Here is a 25806-nt window from a genome sequence, read left to right on the forward strand (position 1 = left end):
TTCAATAAAAGAATTAATTCCAGACCAGTAGATATAAACCCATCCTTCCTCTCTTCAAGTAACACATCGATATACATTTATTAGTCTAATTTTGAGAATACAATTATGACTACCACTTTACAACTAATTCATTCATGAGAACAAGTTAAGAACATACTATTTGTAGACTTCCAAAGCACAGTATAGTTTCCCTATAAGGCCGTGCTTCAGAGGATGATTCACATGAGGAGTCTGTCAACTGTCTCTTTCCCTCCCTTTCCCTTTTCCCCCACCTCTCCCCCCTTCTCCTCTCCTCTCCTCTCCTCTCCTCTCCTCTCCTCTCCTCTTCTCTCTCTGGGTTGCTTCCTAAACACCTAGTTTCAGAGAGCGGGTAGCCTAGAACCTGTGCAGGAATTTGTTCATTGTAAATTCGTAGACGAGAAAGGTTTTGAGTGTGCAAATAGCAGACTCTCTCGTAGGGGTGGCCTCAGATCCTGTGGGTGCTGCTGTGGCAGGCAGGGTAACAGGATTCTCTGTTGTTCTTCCAGGCTCGTTGTCAAATACGTAACAACAGCAGTGACTAACATTTGTTCAGTGCCCGACCTAGGCCCTACATATCCTTATCTCGTTTACTACCCATAGCAACTTTGTGTTTGGGTAATGCTATTTTCTCAGTTTTATAGAGATAGTAAATGATTCGCTGAATACCGCACCTCTGCTAAATCCCGATGATGGAGCTGGAAGCCAAGTTTCCTGACTTTAATTCTTTCTGTTCTTTTCCATACAGTGTGTGCTCAATGTTTATGGACTCAAATCAAGCAAAAGTATTCAGCATCATGTGTGAGATGGCATTTACTAATGGAACAGACGTCTTAGGAAAGGCTTCCCACCGATATATTTCACATACCCGTGCCATCCAGGTGGGCACACCATACAGAGGCTCACAGCAGCTAAGATGTTTCGGTGGGTAGCAGCTCATGCATGTGTGTCTCAGTTTTTGCTTGGTACTTAACAATGTTCTTGAATAGTTAGGGTTGGTGTGGTGATGATGTCTTGGCCAAATAAAGCTCTGATACCATCAGATAATGTTTTGGTAGTGAGAAATAATTGTTAACTTTTATTTAACGTGCCAACGCTGAGTCAGAAAACAACAGCTTATCAAAGTTGCAGAAAATATTTTTTTTAATATTTTATTTATTTATTTGACAGAGAGAGAGAGATCACAGGTAGGCAGAGAGGCAGGCATAGAGAGAGGAGGAAGCAGGCTCCCTGCCGAGCAGAGAGCCCGATGTGGGGCTTGATCCCAGGACCCTGAGATCATGACCTGAGTCGAAGGCAGAGGCTTAACCCACTGAGCCACCCAGGCGCCCCGCAGAAAATATTTTGTACTGGTGAGCTCAGTGGAAGGAGGGTTGATTCTCAGTGCTATGAGACACAAGGGTATTTTTTTTTTTCTTTTTAAGATTTTATTTATTTATTTGACAGAGAGAGAGAGATCACAAGCAGACAGAGAGGCAGGCAGAGAGAGAAGGGGAAGCAGACTCCCTGCTGAGCAGAGAGCCCGATGCGGGGCTCAATCCCAGAACTCTGAGATCATGACCTGAGCCGAAGGCAGAGGCTTAACCCACTGAGCCACCCAGGCACCCTGACACAACGGTATTTTTGTTAATTTCACAAACTGACACCACTTCTTGTTCTTAGATTTTTGCAGGAGGATGAAACTCATGACATCTATTTGGGCTCTACAACCCGCTGAGTGCACCATACACTATACTATCCATAGAGCCTTCTGTATTATTTGCTTTGAGAAAGGCTGGAAGATTTTCAGCATGAATTCTAGGACCAACTGGCTTATATCTGATTCTTCTACATGCCTGAAGTAATCAAGTCAAGCACAGGGTCCCAGGTGGAGGCTGTCGTCAGATGCTGACTCAAGAATACTTATACGATTTGCTGTTGTGTGCTTCTTAAGAAAAAAGCCACCCCATCTCACTGTCTTCATCACAGAAATAGCAGTAAGTAGAGAACAAACTGGCCTTCAAGAACAGATCATTATCAGGCAATATTACTTCAGGAAGAGCAGATCTTAAGTTATTTCAGAATAAATCTAAGGCAAATCAAAAGGAGAAAAATAATAATAGGGAAGAAGGAGATAATAATAGGAAATAACTCCAGGGAGACTTGTTCTTAAATTATTTCAGAATAAATCTGAAGCAACCAAAAAGGAGGAAAATAATAATAGGAAGTAACATCAAATGGAGCTCTGCCCAACAAATGAAGATCCTCTTTTCCCGTAGCTGCCAGGGCTTCAGCCACGAGTCGTTTCCCCTTGACCCTCTTCTACTTCTGTCACGAATGTCCCTTCAGAACCCAGAACATCTTTTCATTCTAATCCCCAATTCCCAAATCCCTTTTGTGCTTAAGCTGTGAGTCTTCCATGAAGTAAAGAGCCCTTTGTTCCTTCTGTTACAAAGGTGCTTCCATCTAACATCCATATCGAAATGTTTTTGCCAACAGTGGCTACCATCTTTGATTGGGCACTGGCTGCGGTCTTAGTACCAGGCCCTTAATATTGATTATTCCACTTATTTAACAAACTAGGTGGTACAGAATTGTCTTCAGGGATCAGAGTTGTTTGAATTGTTACTGGCTTTTGATAGTATTGATCACACATGAATCCCTCCTAAAGTGGGTTTTGGGGATAGTCCTCGATATTTTTTTTAACAAAAGGATATTAATAATTAACGATTCAGAATTCACTGAAATATTGTACCCACAAGCCACAAACTGCATTTTGATACTTAATGTCAATAATTTGGGCTTTCTTAATGAAGAGAATCTCCTATTTTTTTTTTAACTGAAGTCCAACACTTAGAAACACTAGTTCAGGGTGCTTTCATTTCTCTGTTAATTCTGGGTACTTCCATAGTTAGCAAGGTGTCCATTATGTGCAACATGGACAATTTTAACTAGAAAGTATCCAGCCACATATTTTACTAAGGTCTTGAACAATATATAATAAAAGGTATGATGTTCTAAATTTATTTTATTTCATATTGGAGACCCAGTATATGTTCTTCTTATAAGGAATAGAAATAGGGGTGCCTGGGTGGCTCAGTCAGTCAAACCTCTGCCTTCAGCTCAGGTCATGATCCCAGGGTCCTGGGATGGAGCCCCGCATCCAGCTTCCTGCCCAGCGGGGAGCCTGCTTCTCCCTTTCCCTCTGCCTGCATCTCTCTCTCCCTCTGCCTGCCAGCTCCCCCTGTTTGTGTTCTCTCTCTGTGAAATAAATAAATAAAATCTTAAAAAAAAAAAAGAATAGAGATAATAAGCACTTTTGTTTGTTTTTTTTGTATATTTTTAGGCTTCAGACAATTTCATTAATGACTCAGTTAATATCAACAAACCCACTGTGGACCAACAGGCCTTTTCCTAGAAGCTTGACATCTTAGAAGATTATTCAAGACCAGATTTTTTAAAAAATTTAAATGGAGAAATAATTAGGCCATTCAAAGAACCTGTTAAGTACAGGTTAAGCTTCAGTCAGAATATGACTATTAAAAATGGCAATCAATGAAAATGTTACTTCCCCTCTGAAAGTGAAAAGATATGACCTTTGAAACCTGCTACGTGGGTTATTCTGGCAAAAGAAATAAGCCTGTGACTAAGTGAGCAGTACATTAAGAGTTTCCCACACACTGTTTAACATACAATACAGCAATTCTGATTAGTAATAAGGACAAAAGGAAGACTATTGGAAAGAAGGATAAAGAGCTGCCAGGCTGAACTCACCAAGGACTGCATCTCAATGGGACAGGTGCACCTGAATGTCTCAAGCATTTAAGTACGTTGGAATTATCAAGGAAAAACAGAAACTAAACTTAAATTCACATTGTTGCTTTGAAGCCTGGGATAATGAACTGTCTTCCCCTTGCTGGCTAGAAAAGCCTCCTGTGTTCTGTTTACACAGTTTATCACACAATGAGTCACAGATTTTCACTTGCATTCTACATATAAAAGGTATTTCAAGAATGTCACAGGACTGCTCTCTTTCAGGTTTTCCTCCTTCCTCTTTTCAAAATGTCCATTAATGCTTGTGGGGTAGGAGGGAGGAGCTGGGAACCAAATTATTACACCACTAGATTGCTTTGTTCCTAATGACACAATCTTGAAGACACTGATTCTGATAATTTAAGAAAAAAAGCCTAATCTTCAGGTGAAGCTATTTCTGATTCTTATTCATTTTACTGCTGCTGTGTGGCCACTAAATATACCAAGTTCTGTTCAATACAAGCCCTGACAAGTTTTCTTTGTCCTTGACAAAGGTTCTAGTTCTCACTGATGCACTTTTGATGAGTAACAGAACAATGCAAGAATTGGAAACTTAACTCTATGTTCCACGAAGTGAACAACCAACTTATATATATTTACTTTTTAAGTAGGCTCCATGCCCTGAGATCAGATCGGAGCTGAAATAAAGAGTCGGACACTTAACCTACTGAGCCACCTAGGTGCCCCCCAACTTATAAATATTTTGCCCACAGTTTAGGTAAAGGATGTATTTTAATTTTGGTGACAATCTATCACTCAAGAAATATTACTGGTGATTTATTAGAGAACTTAAATTTTGTTGGGCCAAAGAGATGGGAAGCTGTTTAGACAATTTTAAATGCTGTATGTTTTCACAAAACACCCTTTTGGAATGCCTTAAGGAATAAAATAGAAAGAAATAGAGTTCATATATTACAGAAAGCATTCTCTAATCTTATTAGGGCCCATGTTTCAATGACCGTTTTATAAATTCTTTACAATGCAGACAAGAATTTTGCTTTAGTGGAAAACTATGCCTTGCTTGGAGCACACCTTTCCAGGTTATCAACTTCTGACTTTATGGGGCTCTGCATTTTTCATGGCTTTTGAGCTATTTTGCAGCTCTGTAAGTTGTAGATAACTGGGAGCATTGCAAAATAATTCTTGTCTATAGACATGTAAATAAATTCTGTCTAGGGAGGTTTAATTGACTTCCCTTTCACACCATGAAGAAGCCAGCTTTACCTGTATTTGAATTCATTTCAATATTTTTGATCTTTATATGTTTCTGTTTTTTGGACAGTCCTTTGAACCGGATGTAACGTACTAGCTTCCTCATTAAGAATAACAAATTTTAAAAAAGGAGTTAAAATCTTTAGCACGGGTCTGTATGAGGTCATGATTTTTATATCTGTTTGGCAAATGATCCTTTAATAACAATTTAAATGAAAAGCAGGCTTTTGAGTGGAAAAATTTGAAACTAAGTGTCTATGATCTCTGACCTCAAAGATGGTTATCAGTTTTCTCTTTTTCACTTCTTGTTCCATAATTTTACTTTAACTTCCATTCAGCGACTATTCCTTTTTTTTTTAAACCTCAGAAAAAACTTTTTTGATGAGTGGTAAATGGATGCAAAATTGGTCATTTAGAATCTGTGCTCCACAAAGACAAACAAACAACTCTATCAAGATTTTAATCACAGCTTAAAAAAATAATGTACCCTTATTTTGGCAACAACCTAGCACTCAAGAAATACTTCTGATGATTTATAAGAGAACTTAATTTTGTTGAGCCATAGAGATGGGAAAACTCTTTAGACAATTTTAGTCAGTGCTGTATATTTTCACATAACTCTCTTTTGGAAGTTAATGTTTTTTATGAGACCTTTCATAAATGATTCATAGAAATCATTACACTGTATTCAAAGGAGACATTTCACAACACCCAAAAAATAAAAACAGATTTTTATACTTACTGTGCCCCACCAGAGAGCATCTGCATATGTAGAAAACTCTTTATTGGCATCCTTTTCCACAAGATAGACAAGGAAAGATGAAAAAATAAGAACCAAAAATCCTATGTACCAAGCTGTGATTAATTCCTAGATATAAAAGGAATGAAAGACTGTTAGAGGTTAAAAAAAAAAAAAAAAGTGAAAAAGGAAAAAACTATGTATTCATTTTATTACTTTTTGGATATTTATTATATATATATTACTTTTTTTATTCAGAGGATGTCCCAGGGAACAGAACAACTTCCTCAGCTTTTTTTTTATGGTTGCACAGTATTCTTTTTTTTGGTTGCACAGTGTTCTAAAGTCATGGGTTTACTCTAATTTATTGGAGGCTTGAGGACTTGAAAAACATTATTTTTTATTTGAGTACCATAGACACACAATGTTACATCAGTTTCAGGTGATTCCACATCTCTGTAGGTGATGCTGTGCTCACAAGCGTAGGTACCTTCTGTCACCACAAAACACAGCTATAGTATCACTGAGTATCCCTGTACCCAGCCTTTGATTCCTGTGACTTAGTCCTTCCATAACTGCAACCTCGTCTCTCCCTCTCCCTTTCACCGATTTTGCCCCGTCTCCCAATTCCCCTCCCTCTGGAACCCGAATGATGACTTTTAAGTAATCCATTATACATTGTGCTTTAACCAGCTTCTGAAATGACTAAGTTTGCTTGATGGGTTCATTACATATTCCACAGCAATCAACGAAAAAGTTTCCAAAGGCTTGTTCTATAATTTAGAAAGCAAATCTTACCTTGCTGTGAGCATAAACCACTGAACCTAGTAATTTCCAAGTGCCTCCCCTTCGGTCCATGCGCACCATGCGGAGGATCTGTAGGAAACGGAGACTTCTGAGTGCGGACGTGGCAAAAATATTACCCTGAGTTTTTGCAGAAACAACTGCTATTGAAGCGATAAGAACAATGGTATCTGAAAGAAACAGGTTGAAATAGCGATAAGTAGCCGGACATGGAAGTTTTTTTTGCTCAAAATAGTGTTTCAGAAAGGTTCGCTTTGTGGTACAAACAAACAGATCTTGAACCTCAGCCTGGAAGAGAGGTACTGCGGATCCGGGCCACCTGAAGAGTGACGAAGCAGAGAACGGGATCCACGTATTGCCTGGGTTCTGACCCTCTGGCTAGTCGATGCTTTATCTGTGCAACAGTGAACCATTTGCTACAGAAGCTTGGAAGAACTAGAAGGACAGTGGCCTTTGGAAAGTTCAGTGTTCCAGGCAGCACCAGGGCCATTTGGGCTCTGGTTTCATGAGCATTGCCGTCCTCAGCATCCCCTGCTGAACGCCACAGAGGCATCCTAGCCCGTGTGGCTACAGAAGTGTTGTTTGGTATAATCACATTTCTTGCTTTTGATGAAGTTCTAGAACCTAGGTGAGGTTCGGTGGGCTAAGGTCCGGAGCCGATGACCAAGAAAGAATTCTTGAGACATCTTTGGTGCAAAATGGTGGTTTATTAAAGCATGGGGACAGGACCTGTGGGCAGGAAGAGCTGCTGCCCTGGGTTGTGAGGGATGGCAGGTTAGGGGGCAGTTGGGGGAAGGTGAGGGGAAGGGAGGTTTCAACGGGAGTTTTCATATGCTAAAGAGGGCCTACAAGGTGCCAGGATGTTCCAGGCCTGCAGGAGGCCTTGCCCTTGCTGCTGGATCAATGTTGTCTTTAGACCAGCCATTAACATTAAGATAGTTGGGAGACTTTTTGGTGGGGTGTCACAATCCTGCTATCAATCGTCTTTGTTAGTGAGATTTAGAACATTTGTAAGCCAAGGGAGACTCCTGTCTAGCAGGATTGTGAGCTCTGCAAGTTAACTATTTGCTTATTGCTCATGGCAGTCAGGGCTGCCTGAGGGATGCTACACATATGACAGAGGGGAAGCGGATGGAGGGGGGGGGTACAAGGCGCCAGCTTTTGCTTTGTCTTCAGCCAGCCTCGTGCTCCCTCATTACTTTCTTGCCAAAGAAGCTTGGAGCTCCTTTCTGCCAAAAATTCCCTTGTGTTGTGGAGTCTGCGACTTCACATACTGTCTAACAAAGGCCTCAGCTGAGTTGGATACTCTAAGATCTCTTTATACCTGGCCGGTCAATAATGTATAAGTTTGGTACACAAATAATAGCACATTTGTTACAATAGAGTATTAATTATACTCACTTTGCATTGCATGGGAATGGATATTTGATGTCTGACATATTGACATCTGACTTATTTGCCATATCGAAATATGACAAATTGACAGATATATTGACTTACTTAGACATATTGAAAACTATCTGTTCTTTTGTAAGCTAAGAAAGAGAACCAGAGTGGCCAATGAAGGCATAGAAAAGATAAAAGGGGACTTAATTGCTCCAAGGGTAAATATCTGAGTGAAGGGAAACTTTGAAGTGGGAGAAGTGAAGTAGGGATGAATGGCCTCCTATGGCAATTTTAAAAGAAGTTAACTTGGCCTTAACATCCTCAAATAAAATTTCTCTCCTGCTGCAAGTGGGCTGCGCATGACTGGGCATCCACACTCCAGAGAGGAGTTCCACTTCAAGGGCACTGGGTTTATAATTTTTCTGTGATCCTCAGGATTAACTGCCATATGAATGGGTATTTGTCATCCAGCTCGGCCCTTCTCCCTGGACTGAGAGAAGGCTGGTCTCCAGGGGTGGACAGGGCAGATAATTGAATGGCTCTTCTGGTGCCCCTTTTGGGTCAGGACTTGGAATGTTTGGCGGTACAAGGGTCAGCTGAAGGGCTTTAACCACTTTGTGGGTAGGTACACAGAGAGCCACAAGCACATCCTTAAGTAACAGCTCTCTGCAGCTGTTGGAAATGAGAAGGAATTAAATGTGTTGACCCAGACACCAAAGACATATTTTAAGTGAATAAAAAGACAGTTGCAAAGCTCTATGTGCAATATGATCTTATTTTATTTTGTTTTATTTTTTGATCTTATTTTAATAAAAAAATAATGACCAGGAAAATAATGTGAGAATATATACAGATTATTACTATAATTCTCTCTAGAGGTAGAGAGAGTGGGGTGAGTATGTGGGTAAAGGGACTTTTACTAAGTTACTAATTTCTGTACTATGGCATTTTATAACAATGAAAATGTCTTTTGAAATCAGAAAAAAAAAAAAAAACTTTAGAGAAGAGTCAAGTGTGAAATGTCTCTTGGTTTGCATCATTTGGAGGGATTTACTCCCGACTCAAGTAGTTTACAGACAAAGAGACATTTCTTATATGGTCTTGCTAGATATGTATTTGCTTTTATTTCTCACTGTAATCCTGCTTCATTACAAGTGTACAAAGGAAAGAAAAAGGAACAATACTCCATTAACTATGTTAAAATATTTGAGATAGGAGAAGTAAGCAAATGACTGATAGGGATGCAGAAAATACAGCACTTAAAACTTATTGGCGTGCCTGGCACTTTCTTTAGTTCTGTCTTTTTTATGAATGTTAATTATTTCATCCTTATAACAACTGTGTTACTTAGATCTTCTACAGATCCCATTTTACAGATGAGAAAAGGGAGGCGCAAAAAGCACATACTGTATTAATGTGAAAGAATCAGCCACCGTGCTGTTAGACTGCAGTACAAAATGTACGAAGCTATGAAGATCGTTCATTAGAGAAAACCGAGACAAAGTAAAAGCAACACTGCCTGTTTGAGACAATTTAAAAAATTACGCACACTGTGAATCACAATCTAAGTGTCTGAAGTCACAAAATATGCAAAGGTAACTACAGATGTGATTTAACACCCTCATTGTAATTCAGATCAGACGAGAAAGTTGGGAGTTTGATAAAATGAAATCACAGATGAGCGACCAAATGGCAAATGATGAATGCAGTCACAAAAATGTTTCTGGTTAGATTTCAGTCCTCCACTGAATTTCGCTGTCAGTACCAGCTAGAATATTTCCCAGGCTAATATTTTAGAGGTTATGACTACTCTTTTGTTTTTATATATGTATTTATTATTTTTGTAGTCTGTTATAGAATAGCGGCTCTATAAGGTTGGATAGTTGTATCCCAAGTACCTCAAAGAGTGCCTGAAACATGGTAAGCACTCAATAAATATTTATAGAATGGATTTGGATTAAACACTCAAGGTAGTGTGAGCTTTGTTCTCTGACCATACCAGTGTCTTAATAACTAGAATTAGAATAAGAATCTGAAATACTCTTGGGATGCCTGGGTGGCTCAGTCAGTTGAGCGGCTGCCTTCGGCTCAGGTCATGATCCCAGGGTTCTGGGATCAAGCAAGCCCTGCCTGCATCAGGCTCCCTGCTCAGGGGAGAGCCTGTTTCTCCTTCTCCCTCTGCCTGCTGCTCTGCCTACTTGTGCTCTCTATCTTCCTGTCAAATAAATAAATAAAATCTTTAAAAAAAAAATCTGAAATACTTTTAATCAAAGGATCACTTCAATATTCCATCTTGAATTCTACTGAAACATAATAATTCATAGCTATCATCCATTAAAGTACATAAATATCACTAAGATTTCCTTTTTATAAAATTAGCTAGGGGCAGTCTTCAAAGACTCCTGCGCTTCCTTCCTCCCAACGATGCACCGAATAAACTCTTGCACGTGGAGTAATTCCCTGTGAAGGAAATCTAGAAACCATATGAGGGACTCCTAAGCATCTGGCATATAAGAAAGTACCCACATTGAAATGGGTAGGAAAGGCTGAGACATAATCTTGCCTTAAACCTCACCTGTAGCATAGTGTCCTACAAATGGGAGGTAACTCCCACATCCCAGCTTCTCCCTGAGAGGCTAAGGGTTTGGACCCCATATCTAGCCTCCTAACTTTAAGACTCCCACTTGAGGGACAAGCTTTCCAAACAGCTTGTTCTGAAAGCCAATGGGGATCGCATCTACAAGATCCACCAGACTATACAGCAAACAAAGAAGCAGTTCTTAATGGGTGTGAGCACCACTGTGGCTACCACTTGAGGGCTCAGTGCAAAAGGAAAGGGCAGAAATGCCCATCTTAGTCTTTCTCTCAAAGGATTATATTTGCATACTTAAAAGAAGCTTTTATTTAAATTCCAGTTAAAATACAGTGTAATATTAGTTTCAGGTGTACAATATACTGATTCAACACTTCCACGTATTACCCTGTGGTCATCACAAGTGCCCTCCTTCATCCCCATCACCTATTTTACCACATATGACAACCCCATAGCTAACATCAGTCAATGATAAAAAATAAAAGCTTTCTTTCTAAAATAAGGAGTAAGATAAGGATGCTCACTCTTGACACTTTTATTCAGCATAGTATCTAAAGTCCTAGCCAGAGCAATTAAGCAAGAAAAAGAAATAAAAGGCATCCAAATTGGAAAGGAAGAAGTAAAACCATCACTATTTGCAAATGACATATTATATACAGAAAACTCTAAAGATTCCATCAAAACATTATTGGAACTAATAAATGAACTAAGTAAAGTTGTGGCACACAAAATCAATATACAAAAATAAGTTGTGTTTCTATACACTAACAATGATCTCTGAAAAAGACAAATAAAAAAAATCCTCTTTACTATAGCATCAAAAAGAATAAAATGCTTAGGAATAAATTTAACCAAGGGGGTGAAAAATCTGTTTGGTGACAACTATAAGACACTGATGAAGGAGAGAAAAATAAGTGAAAAATAAGCTTATGGATTGGAAGAATATTGTTAAAATGTCCACACTACTCAAAGCAATGTACAGGTTCAGTGCAAACTCTATCAAAATTCCAATGGCATTCTCCACAGAAATAGAACAAACCATTCCAAAATTCATATAGAACCACAAAAGACACCAAATAGCCAAAGCAATCTTGAGAAAAAAAGAACAAGCTGGAGGCATCAGGCTCCTTGATTTCAAACTATATTACAAAGCTATAATAATCAAACCTGCATGGTATTATCATAAAATAGACACATAGATCAATGGAACAGAATAGAAAGCCTAGAAATAAACCCATGCATACATGATCAATTAATGACAAATGAGCCAGAAATATACAATGGGGAAAAGATAATCTCATCAATAAATGTGTTGGGAAAACTGGATAGCTACATACAAAAGAATGAAACCGGACCACTGTCTTATACCATACACAAAAATCAACTAAAGATGTAAGTGTAATACCTGACTCCATGAAAATCCTAGAAGGAAACAGAGCGAGTAAGTTCCTTGACATTGATCGTGACAGTGGTTTTTTGGATTTGAAACCAAAAACAAAGTCAACAAAAGCAAAAATGAACAAGTGGGACCACCTCAAATCAAAAAGCTTCTGTATAGAAAAGGAAAGCAGCAACAAAATGGAAAGGCAATGTACCATAGGAGAAAATATTTGCAAATTGCTAATCTGATAAGGAGCTAATATTCAAAATATATAAGTGACTCATACAACTCAATAGTAAAATAACAAATAACCCAATTTAAAAAATGGGCAGAGGAAATGAATAGATCTTATTCCGAACAAGACCCACAAATGGTCAACAGATACATGAAAAGGAGCTCAACATCACTAATCATGAGATAATGCAAATCAAAACCATAGTGAGATACTACTTCACCCCTGTGAGAATAACTATTATAAAAAAGCAAGAGATAACAAATGCTGGTGAGGAGGTAAAGGAAAGGGAATGCTTGGGCCCTGTTGTGGGAATGTACATTGGTATGTTGATTATGGAAAACAGTATGGAGGGTCCTCAAAATATTAAAAATAGTGGAATATTTTTCAGCCATGAGAAAGAAGAGAATTGTAATGTTTTCAACAACATGGATGAACCTTGAGGGTATCATGTTAACTGAAATGAGCCAGACGGAGAAACACTTATGTGTGGTATCTAAAAAAGTTGAACTCAAGGGTGTCTGGGTGGCTCAGTGGATTAAAGCCTCTGCCTTTGGCTCAGGTCATAATCCCAGGGTCCTGGGATCAAGCCCCAACATAGGGCTATCTGCTCAGCAGGGAGCCTGCTTCCTCCTCTCTTTCTGCCTACTTATGATCTCTGTCTGTCAAATTTAAAAAAAAAAATCTTTAAAAAAGTTGAACTCATAAAAACAGAGACTACATCACTTCTTTGTGAAATATAAAAAAGTTGACTCCTAGAAACAGAGACTAAACTATGATTAGCAGGAGCTGTGAGGTGGAGAAATTGGGGATGCTGGTCAAAGATTATAAGCTTCCAGTAATAGGATGAATAAGTTCTGGGGATCTAAGGTAACAGGATGGTGATTATAATTAATGATACTGTATTATATACTGGAAAGTTGCCAAGAGACTATATCTTAAATGTTTTCACCACAAAAAAGAAACGGTAATTGTGTGATGTGATGGAGGTGTTAGCTAACGATCAGTTGCAATATACAAGTGTATCAAATCAATAGATTGTACACCTTAAATTGTTATATGTCAACTGTATCTCAATAAGGCTGGAGAAAAACTGGGCAGAGTAACTTAAGCTGTGCAATTAATCATCTAAAAATTTTTTTAAAGAGAGGAGCCTTGTCTTAAGTGCATGTACCACATTTTAGTATAAGGTAGAAACTATAGACAACCCTCAAAGATTATTGGCTTCATATTTGTTTGTTTATCCATTCATGCATTAAGCAGTTAATTAAATGTCAAATATTATATTAGATGTTTGCATTAGAAATGAATATGCATTAATCCACTAGATCATCAACCTGTCACAAATACATATTAAATCTCTACCATGTACCAGGCATGGTGCTAAATACCTTAATATATCAGTGTTGTCAGTGGGGGATGATTTTGCCTCCCAGGGGACATCTAGCCATGTCTGGAGACATATTTTGTTGTCTTAATTGGAAAGGGGGTTACTACTGGCATCTAGTGGTAAAGGTTGCTGCAAAACATCCTACAATGCCCAGAATAGTTTCCAGAGAAAAGAATTACCTAGTCCAAATGTCTATAGTGCCACCCTGGGAAACCCCAATGTACATGACTTTACTCCTATGAACTAGAAAATATTAGGACCATCTGCTTCTTGCAAACAAAGAGCTAAGATGTGCAGTGATCAACTAGTCAAGGCCCAATATCCCAAGTGGCTGAGCTGGTCATTTCTTGGCTCCTAAGTTGTGCCCTTAAAAATAATGGTATACCATTCCTTGGATGAGGAAAATCCAGGGTGACAGTGGGTGGAGTGGGATAGGGAGAAGAGGGTGGGCTGTGAGAGCAAATGGATAGTAAAGCAGGAATAAATTGTTACCGCATGAAGCATTCAGGAGACAGCAGAATGCAGAAAGAAAATGATACTAAAAACAGATGGTACTTTTATGGATACATCGAGAGAAAATGGGGCTAGAGGAAGAAATAGAACTGTTAATAAACAAGGGGGAGCTCTAAATTGCATGGAAAAAAAGGCACATAATCCTGAGCTCTTAAAATCTACTTCTCCCAAAGGAAACAAATGTGAACAAGTTGGGAAGTAGTGAAGATAGTTATTGGTTACTAGCAGCCCCTTAGAAATGTGAAATAAAGGAATATGGTTCTAGGAAGAAGGTTCACATACTTAGTGAATCACTTAGAATGATTTATGGATGAATTCGTGAGATTTGAGGAGACTGCAAAGATTTTAATGAAGTAAATATTGTATAATGATAATTTAAGACACACAGGGACCGTAGAAGGGTATATTGTTAGACTCCACAGTATTATTTAGTCAGCAAAATCAATATAAATTGATCACCTTGCACTTTGTGTAAAAGGGATTAGTCACTGAAATACTGAAAATCCCTCATTATAAGGTGGATTCATATCTAAGGCTACCCTAACATGGACCCAAAGATTGGGTTAAAGCAAGATCAACCACGTGATCTAGCTCCATCAGCTAGATGAAGCCAGAGAGTATAATGCTAAGTGAAATCAGTCAGAGAAAGACAAATACCATTTGGTTTCACTCCTATGTGAAATTTAAGAAGCAAAACAAATGAGCAAAGGGCAAACCAGAGAGACAGAGACAGAGAGAGAGAGACAGATAAACCAGAACACAGATTCTTAACTATAGAGAACAAATTGATGGTTACCAGAGTGAGGTGGGTGGGGGCAAGGAGGAAATAGATGAGATTAAGAAGTGCACTTGTGGGGCACCTGGGTGGCTCAGTGGGTTAAAGCCTCTGCCTTCGGCTCAGGTCATGATCCCAGGGTCCTGGGATCGAGCCCCGCATCAGACTCTCTGCTCAGTGGGGAGCCTGCTTCCTCCTCTCTCTCTCTGCCTGCCTCTCTGCCTACTTGTGGTCTGTCAAATAAATAAAAAAAAATCTTTAAAAAAAATATGAAGAAAATAAAGATATCTTAAAAAAAAAAGAAGTGCACTTGTGACGAGCACTGTGTGATGTATGGAATTGTTGAATCACTATATTATACACTTGAAACCAATATAACACTGTACGAATTAACTGGAATTGAAAGAAGACTTAAAAGAAAAAAGCAAGATGAACTCAACACCTGAACTTGATGGGGATATATTTTGTTGCTACAATTACATGGCATAATACATCTATTAGAAATTGTATTTTACCATACCTGGCTTAGTTTAAAATCATAATGGGAAGAACTAAATCATATGGATTAAGCAAATCATGGTTGAACACTTTTAAACTAGTGATTGTAAGGATAGATGGATTCTATGAAGATAAACCACAAAGGGGGTACATCTTGATTCCTGGAAACTGTCTGGAGACTTCCGGCTTTTAAGTTTTTGTAAATTATGTTAGAGTCTCAGAAAGTTTCCCCTGGAAGCTAACATAATTTTCCCTCTTGCACTTTAAACTCATTTCATCTTGTTATTTCTGGGAAAAACAGAAATGCAACAAATAAAATATTCTTCCACCACCTTTTTTTGTTCTAAATTTTAGTGGCCTCACTTATAAGTTAAACTTTGGATGATTTAAATAAGATATATGTTTTAAAATTATAAAATAGTAGCTGCTATAAAATATCAAAACACTAGACATACGTAGTATAAGGCAGGAAGGAAATTTATTTAATTAGCCAACTATTAATGAATTTCAGATTGCTTGAATTTTTGCTTGTAAAACGATGCTGAAATGAACAGTTAAGTACACATATTTTTGTAGGTTAAGGATAAATTCCTAGAGAATTAGATTGCTGGGTTGAATGTTGGCATGTTTTGAATTTTGATATCCAAGTGCCCTCCAAAGGATGGTATCAATTGTTATAAACAATGTAGGAAAGCAATTATTTTTCAGGGGAACTTGGGTGGCTCAGGCATTAAGCGTCTGCCTTCAGCTCAGGTCATGGTCCTGGGATCCTGGGATTGAGCCCCGCATTGGACTCCTTGCACAGTGGGACCTGCTTCTCTCTCTCCCACTCCCCCTGCTTGTGTTCCCTCTCTCGCTGTGTCTCTCTGTCAAGTAAATAAAAAAAAACTTAAAAAAAAAAGAAAGGAATTGTTTCTCTGTCTCTTGTTAATACAAAGTAATGCTAATAAGAATAACAACAATAGTAACAACTAACACAGTAATGGTTTACTGTGTGACAGATACTGTTCTAAGCATTCCTCAGGTATTACATGGACTATTCTAAATTTGTAATCTTTGCCAACATGATAGGCAAAAACATCACTTATTTTTCTTTACTCATTCTGTATTTCATGTTATTTAGAAGTCGAAGAAGTCAAGTCATCTAGAAAGACATTGCCCAAGAGTGTAAAAGTATTTTCTTACATTTTATTTTGGTGTATTTAGATGCTCCTGTAGTTAACATACTCACTTTTACTATTCAGAATAGTCTTCATGACAAAGTCACCTAGCTGTCTGCCACAGATGCGTGCTTCTTTTCGGAGGTGTAGAACTATCCCTGGGAAGAGGCATCCCATCCAGGGACACCGTTCTCCAGGTCTGCTTGCCCCTGGGTGGGGAGATGGGACTAAGTCTAGCTAACGGAAGGTGAGTGGAAATAACTTGTGCTACTTTCAGGCTGAGGGGACACACAGAGCCTTATGCCCTCTCTCTTTTCCTTTCTGCCCCCTGGGTGTTGCTATGACGCATGTCCTTAGCAGCCACATGCTAAAGACGCAGGGCCTTTGTCACCCTGGGTTCCTGAATGTGTGCCCTGAGTAGAGCCTTTACCACACATCCCACCCCCAACAAGAAGTGCCTTCATTGAACTAGTAAGGAACTAGTTCAATGAACAAGTAAGTTGAACTTCACTGAACAAGTAAGAAGTAAACTTTTTTATGTTGAGAAGTTAATGAAATATGAGGGTCTCTATAACAACCAGCATTACTCTAACTTATATAATCTTTAATGTCTATGGAAATTGTCTGTCTCTGTGGTCAGGTAAAGAACTCATCTTACTTTTTATTGAATACAATAGTCAATTTTTCCAATATTACCTAAATAAAAACCTATCCTTTTCTGAATATCCCCATATGCTCATGGAGAGGTCTGTTTCTGGGTTCTACCCTCTTTTATTGTCTATTCCTATATCAGTGTGACACTAGACATTAGTGTAAAATCCCTTCAATGTTATTCCTTTTTTAAGAAAACTTATCAATTATTCTAAACCTACTTATTTTTCCAGGTAAGTTTTAGAATAAATTTATCAGTTGAAAAGAACTCCGAGTTCTGATACAGATGGCGTAGTAAGCTTACAGATTCATATCTTCTTTATTGCCTCACTCATGTCATATCCACTGAGGTGTTCAGCTCTGTAGATTCTGCCTCCAGAATATGTCTCACCTCGACCTTCCTTTTCCCATTTATCTTGTCTCCCCCCTAGTTCAGGCCTATGCTGCCTCTCTCCTGGCCATCCTTGCCGTCTCCGACCTGGAGCAGGTCAGAGGCCTAGTCTTTAGGACTGAACTAGGCCAGGAGTAAACTCTGTCTTTCCTTCCTCAAAACTATTTTGAAGTCTTTTTTTTTCTTTTTTAAAAAGATTTATTTATTTATTTTAGAAAGAGAGCACAAGTCGGAGAGGCAGAGGGAGAGGAAGAGAGAGAAACTCAAGCAGACTCCCCACTAAGTGTACAGCCTCACGTGGGGCTCGATCCCATGACCTTGAGATGAAGACCCAAGCCAAAATCAGGAGATGGAGACCCAACTGACTGGGCCACCCAGGCGCCCCTAAACTATTTCATATTCTAATGCAAGATTAAAGTGTTAAAGTGACTGGGGCACCTGGGCGGCTCAGTGGGTTAAAGCCTCTGCCTTTGGCTCAGGTCATGATCTCAAGGTCCTGGGATGGAGCCCCGTATCAGGATCTCTGCTCAGCGGGGAGCCTGCTTCCTCCTCTCTCTCTGCCTGCCTCTCTGCCTGCTTGTGATCTCTGTCAAATAAATAAGTAAAATCTTAAAAAAAAAGAAAATGCTCCCGCTCTGCCTGGAGAGCAACCCCCCACACACCCCGAAAGCTGCTTTCACACTATTAGTGCTCAGAGCTCTGACACATACTACCCTGAGCCCTTCCTATCCTTCATAGCAGTGGCCTGTTTACATGCTAGTCTTTTCCAGGAACTCTAAGAAACTGAAAGCACGCGAAAACACTTATTTGTCCTTGTAAGCTCAGCACCTAGCTCGGGACCTACCATAGCATAAGTGTTCAGCACTTATTTGAAGGATGATTATTTGATGGGTCATGTGCTTATAGTAAGCAAGGAAATCGATGAATATTTTATTATTTCAAGAACCTTAGGAATAATACAGCTAAATAGCCCATATTTTGCAGTGGAGAAGCTAAGGTATGAATATATGAAAGTTAAAAATTCCATATGTTAAAAAAAGCCCCACATAGATTGAAATCCAAAAAAGAAACAAACCTGAAAAAGATATTCTTTAAAATATAAAAATAACTGAATAAGAAAATATCTTGGTAGAAAATTGGACATTAGGTACAAATACAAATTTACCTTAAGAAGAAGTAAAAATGGCCGATACACATATGGGAAGAAGTTCTCTCTGAGTTCTTGCTTTGAAATTTAAAATGGTAGCAAGGCCCCAGTTTAATCTATTAAACTGACAAAGTTTATAAAATGAATAGTCAATACCGGCAATGAGAAAGAGGAAAAACATTTTCATAGACATTTTGTCTTAGAATAAAATGGCATAACTCTTCGGGGGGAGAATTTTGGCATTATTTGCCCTAAGTATTAACTACTCATAACCTGTTATTTTTCAGTAATTTTGCTTCTAGGAATGTTATCTAATGAAAAAATTGTGGTTACCAATACAGGTTTGCATAAGAATGCTTATTATACTACTATTAACTATGTAAAAATTAGATATAATCCAAATTTCTAATAAAAGTGGATTTATCAAAAATGATATGGTCTGTCTATTCAGAGCAATCCCTATGCACTCATGTGGCTGAGCCCCAGTCCTGGCTCTGCTTCTGATCAGCTGGGTTACCCAGGTGAAATTACTCAACCCTCTGCCTCCGTTTTTTTTATCTGCAAAATGAGAATCATAAAATTACCTATTTCACAGAGTTGTTGTGAGAGCAAAATAAGTCGGTGCATTCGAAAGATCTCAGTACAGTGCTAACACATAATAAATTTTTTAAAAATATTTTTTATTTGTTTATTTGACAGACAGAGATCACAAATAGGCAGAGAGGCAGGCAGAGACAGAGAGAGGAGGAAGCAGGCTCTCTGCAGAGAGCCTGATGCAGGGCTCGATCCCAGGACCCTGAGATCATGACCTGAGCTGAAGGCAGAGGCCTCAACCCACTGAGCCACCCAGGCGCCCCAACACATAATACATTTTATCTAATTTATTATTATTATTAGTAGTAGTATCATGGATAACTATGTAATCACAAAACATCATGTGTTAGAAGAATATTTATTAGATGAGAAAATGTCTTCTCCAATATATCATTTTGTAAATAAGTGATTACATAGTAGGATACATAGATGATTCCAATTTTGCCTTCAAAGGATTTTGTGCTCTTACAGTATATATCAAAATAAATACTGTAAGTACCCATGCCTGCATGCTAGCAAGGATTATCTTTGGGTGGTAGGATTATGTGTAAAATTTAGTTTCTTCATACATATCTCTTTTTCCCCAATACTCTAGAATAAGCATGCATTGTTTTTGTAATGAGAAAAGGAGAACTATTTGTTTAAAAGAAGAAGCTATGGCACAGGAAGGTCAGCACATTGACCAGGTAACTTATCAGTGGCAGGAAAGAGAAGGGAAAAGGGCAGCATTTACTGACATGGGGCTATGTGTGGTGCGCAGTACACAGAATCTATTCCAGCCCTTCTCTATAATGGCTCTCCAAGGAGGCACAGAGGTTGTAAGTGTGAACTTTGTGTGAGAGAGCCCAGGTATTCCTGTTTCTGTCCTTTCCTAGCTGTGTAACCTCAAGTCTATTAGTCTTGCTGAAGCTTGGAGTCTTCACCTGTAAACAAGGACCAGAACCATTTTCCTCACATGGCTGTTGTGAAGATTAAATGAGATAATATACATAAGTCTCTGAATCTGCCTTTATGTGTCTGACACAATGTTAGATCCTTACTTTAAAAGAAAATTATTTTAGGGGCGCCCATGTGGCTCAGTAAAGCCTCTGCCTTCAACTCAGTTCATGATCCCAGGGTCTGGGGATGGATCCCCACCTTGGGCTCTCTGCTCAGTGGGGAGCCTGCTTCCCTTCCTCTCTCTCTCTGCCTATCTCTCTGCCTACTTGTGGTCTCTGTCTGTCAAATAAATAAATAAAATCTTTAAAAAAAGTGAAAGAAAAGTATTTTATATACACATACATACTTTCACAGATCATAAATTGTTCCTAAGAGAGTTCAAGAATCTTATCCAAGATCATTTAGCTTGTAAATGGAGCCAAGTATCAAATGCATGTATGTCTTATTACAAACTGCTTACATTTTGTTCCATGCTTTTGTTTTGATAACTTTTCTCTAGTAAGACACCAGTAAAGAGAGATGTAGGCACCCAACCAAGGCCTACATATGAAATTCAAAGAAGTAGTGTTATTAAGAACAGGGAATATTGGGGCACCTGTGTGGCTCAATTGTTAAGCGTCTGCCTTCTGCTCAGATTGTGATCCCAGGGTTCTGGGATCGAGCCCCACATCTGGCTCCCTGCTCTATGTGAAGCCTGCTTCTCCCTCTCCCTCTCCCCCTGCTTGTGTTCCCTCTCTTGCTCTCTCTCTCTCTCTTCCAAATAAAAAATAAATAAATAAATAAATAAAATCTAAAAAAAAAAAAAAGAATGGGGAATATAATGACTTGCAAACAGTTGGCATTCAGATAAATTTAACACAAATCGTATAATGAATGATCTTGTATGTTTTAGCTTGTCCCAACCAGATAGCAGAATATAACAGAATGGTCAACCTGTCCTATCCATGTGGGACCATTTCTGCATGAATTTGTAATTTCTTAGTGCCTTATAGATATCATATGCCAGATGCTAATATTGCCAATAGAGCAGCAAGACAAGGAAGAATTAAAATATGTGGTTCTATTTATTTGCCTATGTACACAACATTCTAACCTCTCAAATGGAACAGAGATGTGCGGAACAAAGTGTGAAAGCATCACGAAAAGTGATCTATACCTAGTTCAACCATCAGTTCTGCCATTAATTAGTTTTGTCACCCCTTCTCTCTTGAGGCTGGTTTCCATATCTTCAAAGGGAGATGCATTGAAGTGAGAAGTGGCCAGGGAACTTTGTAACTCCAAGTTTCTATAATTCTAAGTGGTACATTCTTTGTTGGGACATTAAACGGTGGCTGGTGATGCAGGAGTGGGACTGTTTGGTAAATTATTTTTCTCATAGTAATTTTTCTCATAGTTAAACAGTTATTTCATCCATGTACTAGTTGATTCAACAAATAATTTTTATTGCATGACGGCTATAAGCTGTGCTCTGGAGATAGAGCAGTGAATGAAACAGAAGGTTTTTCTGCCTTCAAGGAGCTTATGTTCTATTGGGGTAGACGGCCATTAGGCAAGTAAATAAGTACAGAATACAAAGCCAGATAGTAACAAAGTGTCTCGAGAAACAAAAAAAGCAGAGCAGGGGATGGAGACATAGAGGAGAGGGAGGGCTCTTTCAGATGGGATGGCTAGGGAAGACTGCTCTGAGGAGATGACGTTCAAGCCCTGATCTAAAGAAGTGAAGCGCTGATCGTGACCTTATCCAGGAGGAAGCACTCCAGGGAGAAAAATATAAAGACCATGAGGCAGAAGCACGGTTCCTGGATTCAGGGGGAGAGAGAAAGGTCAACTTAGTCTGAGTGGAGTGAGGAAGGGAGAGGGCCCTGGCCAGATCATGGTGGCCTTGGCAAGAGCTTTACACATCCTTAGAGTTGGGAATGGGTTCGGGGCAGAAGAATGCAGGATCCCATTTGTATTCTACAAGATTGTTCCGGCTGCCTTTGGGAAACAGAACAAGACGGGGCTGGACGGCAAGAGTGGAAGTAAGAGTCCAGTTAATAAGCCACATGATGGTCTGGACAAAAGGGAGGGCAGTTTTAGAAAAGCAAGGTTCAGTGAGGAGGAGCTGAGAAGGAGTTGAATTTGGGACATGCTGTGAAGACAGGGATATCAAGACTTGCTGAAGGGTTGGTGGTGGGGTGTGACACAAAGAAGGGAGGCTGAGGGTGACTTTTGGGTTTTCGGCCAGAGTGACTGAGTTAATGAAGTGCTATTTATTGAGATGGGGAAATCCTGTGGTTGGGGTAGGAAAACAGAAATGATGCCCATTTGAGGGGTAAAATGGGCAGTTCAGTTTCGGCCTTGTTAATTTTGAGATGCCTTCTAGACATCTGGTAGACAGCAGATGAGGCTAGAGTTCAGAGAGAGAGGTCAAGGCTGCAGAGTCAGGCAGTAGGTGTGTGTGTGTGCTCGTGCGTGCACGCGTGCATGAGCACATGTACACACACGCATGTGTTTCATGCTATAGGACTAATCTCCAATATTAGTAATATACTGAGACTTTGCTTCAGAGTGTGACTACAAATATTTAATTTCATATATGAGGTACAGATTGGAGGAGGTAAGGAAGCTGTGTTTCTGTTATTTATAAAACAGGAAAGAAGCATTTGTCCTGGGACGCCTGGGTGGCTCAGTTGGTTAAGCAGCTGCCTTCGGCTCAGGTCATGATCCTAGCGTCCTGGGATCGAGTCCCACATCGGGCTCCTTGCTCCGCAGGGAGCCTGCTTCTCCCTCTGACTCTGACAGGAGGTAAACAAGAAATGTCTGCCTGTACTCGCTCTCTCTCTCTTACAAATAAATAAATAAAATCAAAAAAAAAAAAAAAAAAAAAAAAGAAGCATTTGTCCTCTGAGAACCACTGTAGTGAGTAGGAGGCAAACACAGCCTATTTAAGGCACGTCATAGTAACCTGAGTAAATTACCTAGGTGCGATCCCATCAGCTCTTAATAAATCAAAAGATGAAGAGTCACGTGTACTTCTGGATGTTCAAAACGTTTTAGGGCAATGACACCATGGCTTTATCTTATGTTCCTTGATACCAGAAGTACGAGAAAGGCTTTTAGAAGCAGCAGTTTCCCCACGCTGATATCCTCAGATGTTTAAAATGTTCTCCTAGTACCTACTCTCATGCATACCAAATGCCCAACCAGCAGTCAGTTTCAATTCAACAGAGCACCACACCAGGATTTGGCTACAAGTCTAAAAAAAGATTTGGATCCCCACCAGTGAATGATCAAAGTTGAAACTGCTGCTGGAAACCCCCTAACATTCTATGATGAAATCCAATGCTAAGGTAGCTCTTTCAGTTTCCTAACCTGAATGTTTACACATCAGTCAAACAATGCCACTGCAGTTTAAATTGATTGAGTAAAAACAAAATCCTAGCTTTCAATGCTCCCTTTTTGCACTTACTCTAAGCAGTTGAATGATACGGACTCTGAATCTTGGCAGCCAGTTATGGCTAGTATTGGGATTTGTAATCTTTTCTCCAGAAACTTGATACCCTATTTCCAGATGACAAGCAGGTGTGATTAATCATCACCTACTACTAAAAGTTTTTGAAAGAATATCTTCAGGAAGTTCTTTGAATAGACCTTGCTATTTGGATTTTGCAGATGGAGATGCCATTTCAGCTAAAATGTCACTAAGCAAAAGACACCTATGGATGGCAATTCATTCTAAAAATTATCTGGGGAAATTGAGAATTACCTGGTACACCTGGCTCTCTTAATCTTTTTCAATGCACAATCTGTTATTTTTAGAAATAAGAAATGGATAAAGTTTAGGCTTCTGGATAATCCTTAGGGATAAACACTGGGGTGTGAAAATGGACTTTTCCTTCTGTGAAGAATGAAAACATAGTGCTTTAAAGGAGTGAATTTGAGTAACTACCTGCCACAACTAGACACCTGAATCTCAATATAATTTTGAAAATCCTAATTGGTGCCATCTACAGATCTATGATGTCCATCTATCTGTATCTATAAAGGAGCTCTTAACCGAATAGATCTTGTGTAATTACATGTCCAAGTTCCATCTTTAATTATAAAATCCTTGCCAAATTTGCCTTCATTGGCACCACACAAGAAGTTTTAAGAACTTCAAAATTCCACATTTGCTTTTATGTGTTACTGGTTATGAACCTTACAAAGTATATTGCAGTTCTTATCCAAGCTTAAAAGGAAAGAAATAGAGTTCCAGAGAGGCTCATAAAAGATAATACAATGTTACTTCCAGAGACAGAATTGGAATTCGCAGCGACCACCTCTGGAAGCTGCAGCTCAGATTGCAAAACATATTGCCTCCTAACAAATCCTAACACTGAGGGAAAACCCCACTTTGGACTCACTTTCTTTTCATTATCAATTCCTTCCTTACCGTGATGAGCTTTTTGAATAAGACATGCTCTGTTTAAAAATAAAACAGAGTTTATTGAAAACATGTGATGCTATAACCTAGGAATCCTTTATTTATAAAGAGGCTGGAGAGGATTTGACAGAGTTCGATACCATTCAGGAGCAGGATATTTTCCCACAAACCAACTGTGGAGAAGTATCAAGAAAATGTAAGTCAAAAATAGTTTCAGATGTGCACATTTTAACATTATGACCGGTAAATACTCCAGAAAACCACAGAAACTTGATAAGAGATGAATTCTTAAGTCACACGATGGCAAATGTCCTGGGGATTAGCTACAGCACTTTGATCTCCAAATTCCAGACACAGATTTGGAGTCTGTGGTAGGGGCTAAAATCAAATATTTAAAACGTTTTGCAAAAGGCAGGAGTAAAAATATTGAGAAAAAGGCAGCATGGGAATAGAAGAGCCTTGTCTACGAATACAAGCAGGCAAAATACGCACTTTAAAAAAAAATGTCACCACATTCACATGACCAAATTAAAGTAGGGAACTGAAGCAATTAGACCAAAAAAAAAAAAATGCAGGCAAAAATTATTCTTCTGAAACCTCCTGATAACCAAGGCAAAGGTGCTATTTTCTAGCATTCATTGCTTAGATAACTGCCACCCATTTTTTTTTTTAATTTCTTCATATTGTTCTCACATTGTGTGTGTAGAGGGTGCAATGGGGTTTGAGGTTTTGCATACGAATGTCTATTAGCTGACAATGTTTTGAATTATTTATTCCCTCAATACTCATTTATTGTGGCAAGAAAATTCGAGGACCTGGGTATATAACAGTAAAGGGTATGGATAGGGCATGGATGGAGGTGGTCGAGGCAAATACCTTTGGCCCACACAGGGAGAAAAGACAGTTGACATAGAAGACACTGAATGGAGTGGCCCCAATCTCGGGTGACGGATGCTATGACAGGAGGTAAACAAGAAATGTAGTGCAGAGTCAGTTTACCTAGTTAAGGGGTGAAGAAAGTCCTCCTGGGGAAAACAGGTTAAGCTACAATTGACAACCAGTCAAAAACAAAGCTACAAATTGTAACCCCCTCTTGTTACCCCAACATCCTTTAGGTACCGTAACACAACCATTTTTGTGATGATCACACCTAAAGAGCTTCAGACTCAAAGAGTTCCTGGTG

General features: G+C 39.1%; 1 protein-coding gene across 3 annotated transcripts in view; it reads right to left on the reverse strand.

Moving 5' to 3' along the window:
- Positions 1 to 25806, reverse strand: part of KCNQ5 (potassium voltage-gated channel subfamily Q member 5) — a 553330-nt gene that overhangs the window by 97227 nt on the left and 430297 nt on the right. For all 3 annotated transcript variants that reach the window (XM_045074791.1, XM_045074792.1, XM_045074793.1), the window contains exons 4-5: positions 6560 to 6735; positions 5765 to 5890 (exon numbers count right to left, since the gene is read on the reverse strand). In XM_045074791.1, coding sequence (XP_044930726.1) covers positions 5765 to 5890; positions 6560 to 6735 — 302 coding nt within the window. The remainder of the gene's footprint in view (positions 1 to 5764; positions 5891 to 6559; positions 6736 to 25806) is intronic.

The sequence above is a fragment of the Mustela putorius genome, unplaced genomic scaffold (assembly GCF_011764305.1).
Source record: "Mustela putorius furo isolate JIRA1106 unplaced genomic scaffold, ASM1176430v1.1 tig00000135_pilon_pilon_pilon, whole genome shotgun sequence".
In the NCBI taxonomy this organism is placed as follows: domain Eukaryota; kingdom Metazoa; phylum Chordata; class Mammalia; order Carnivora; family Mustelidae; genus Mustela; species Mustela putorius.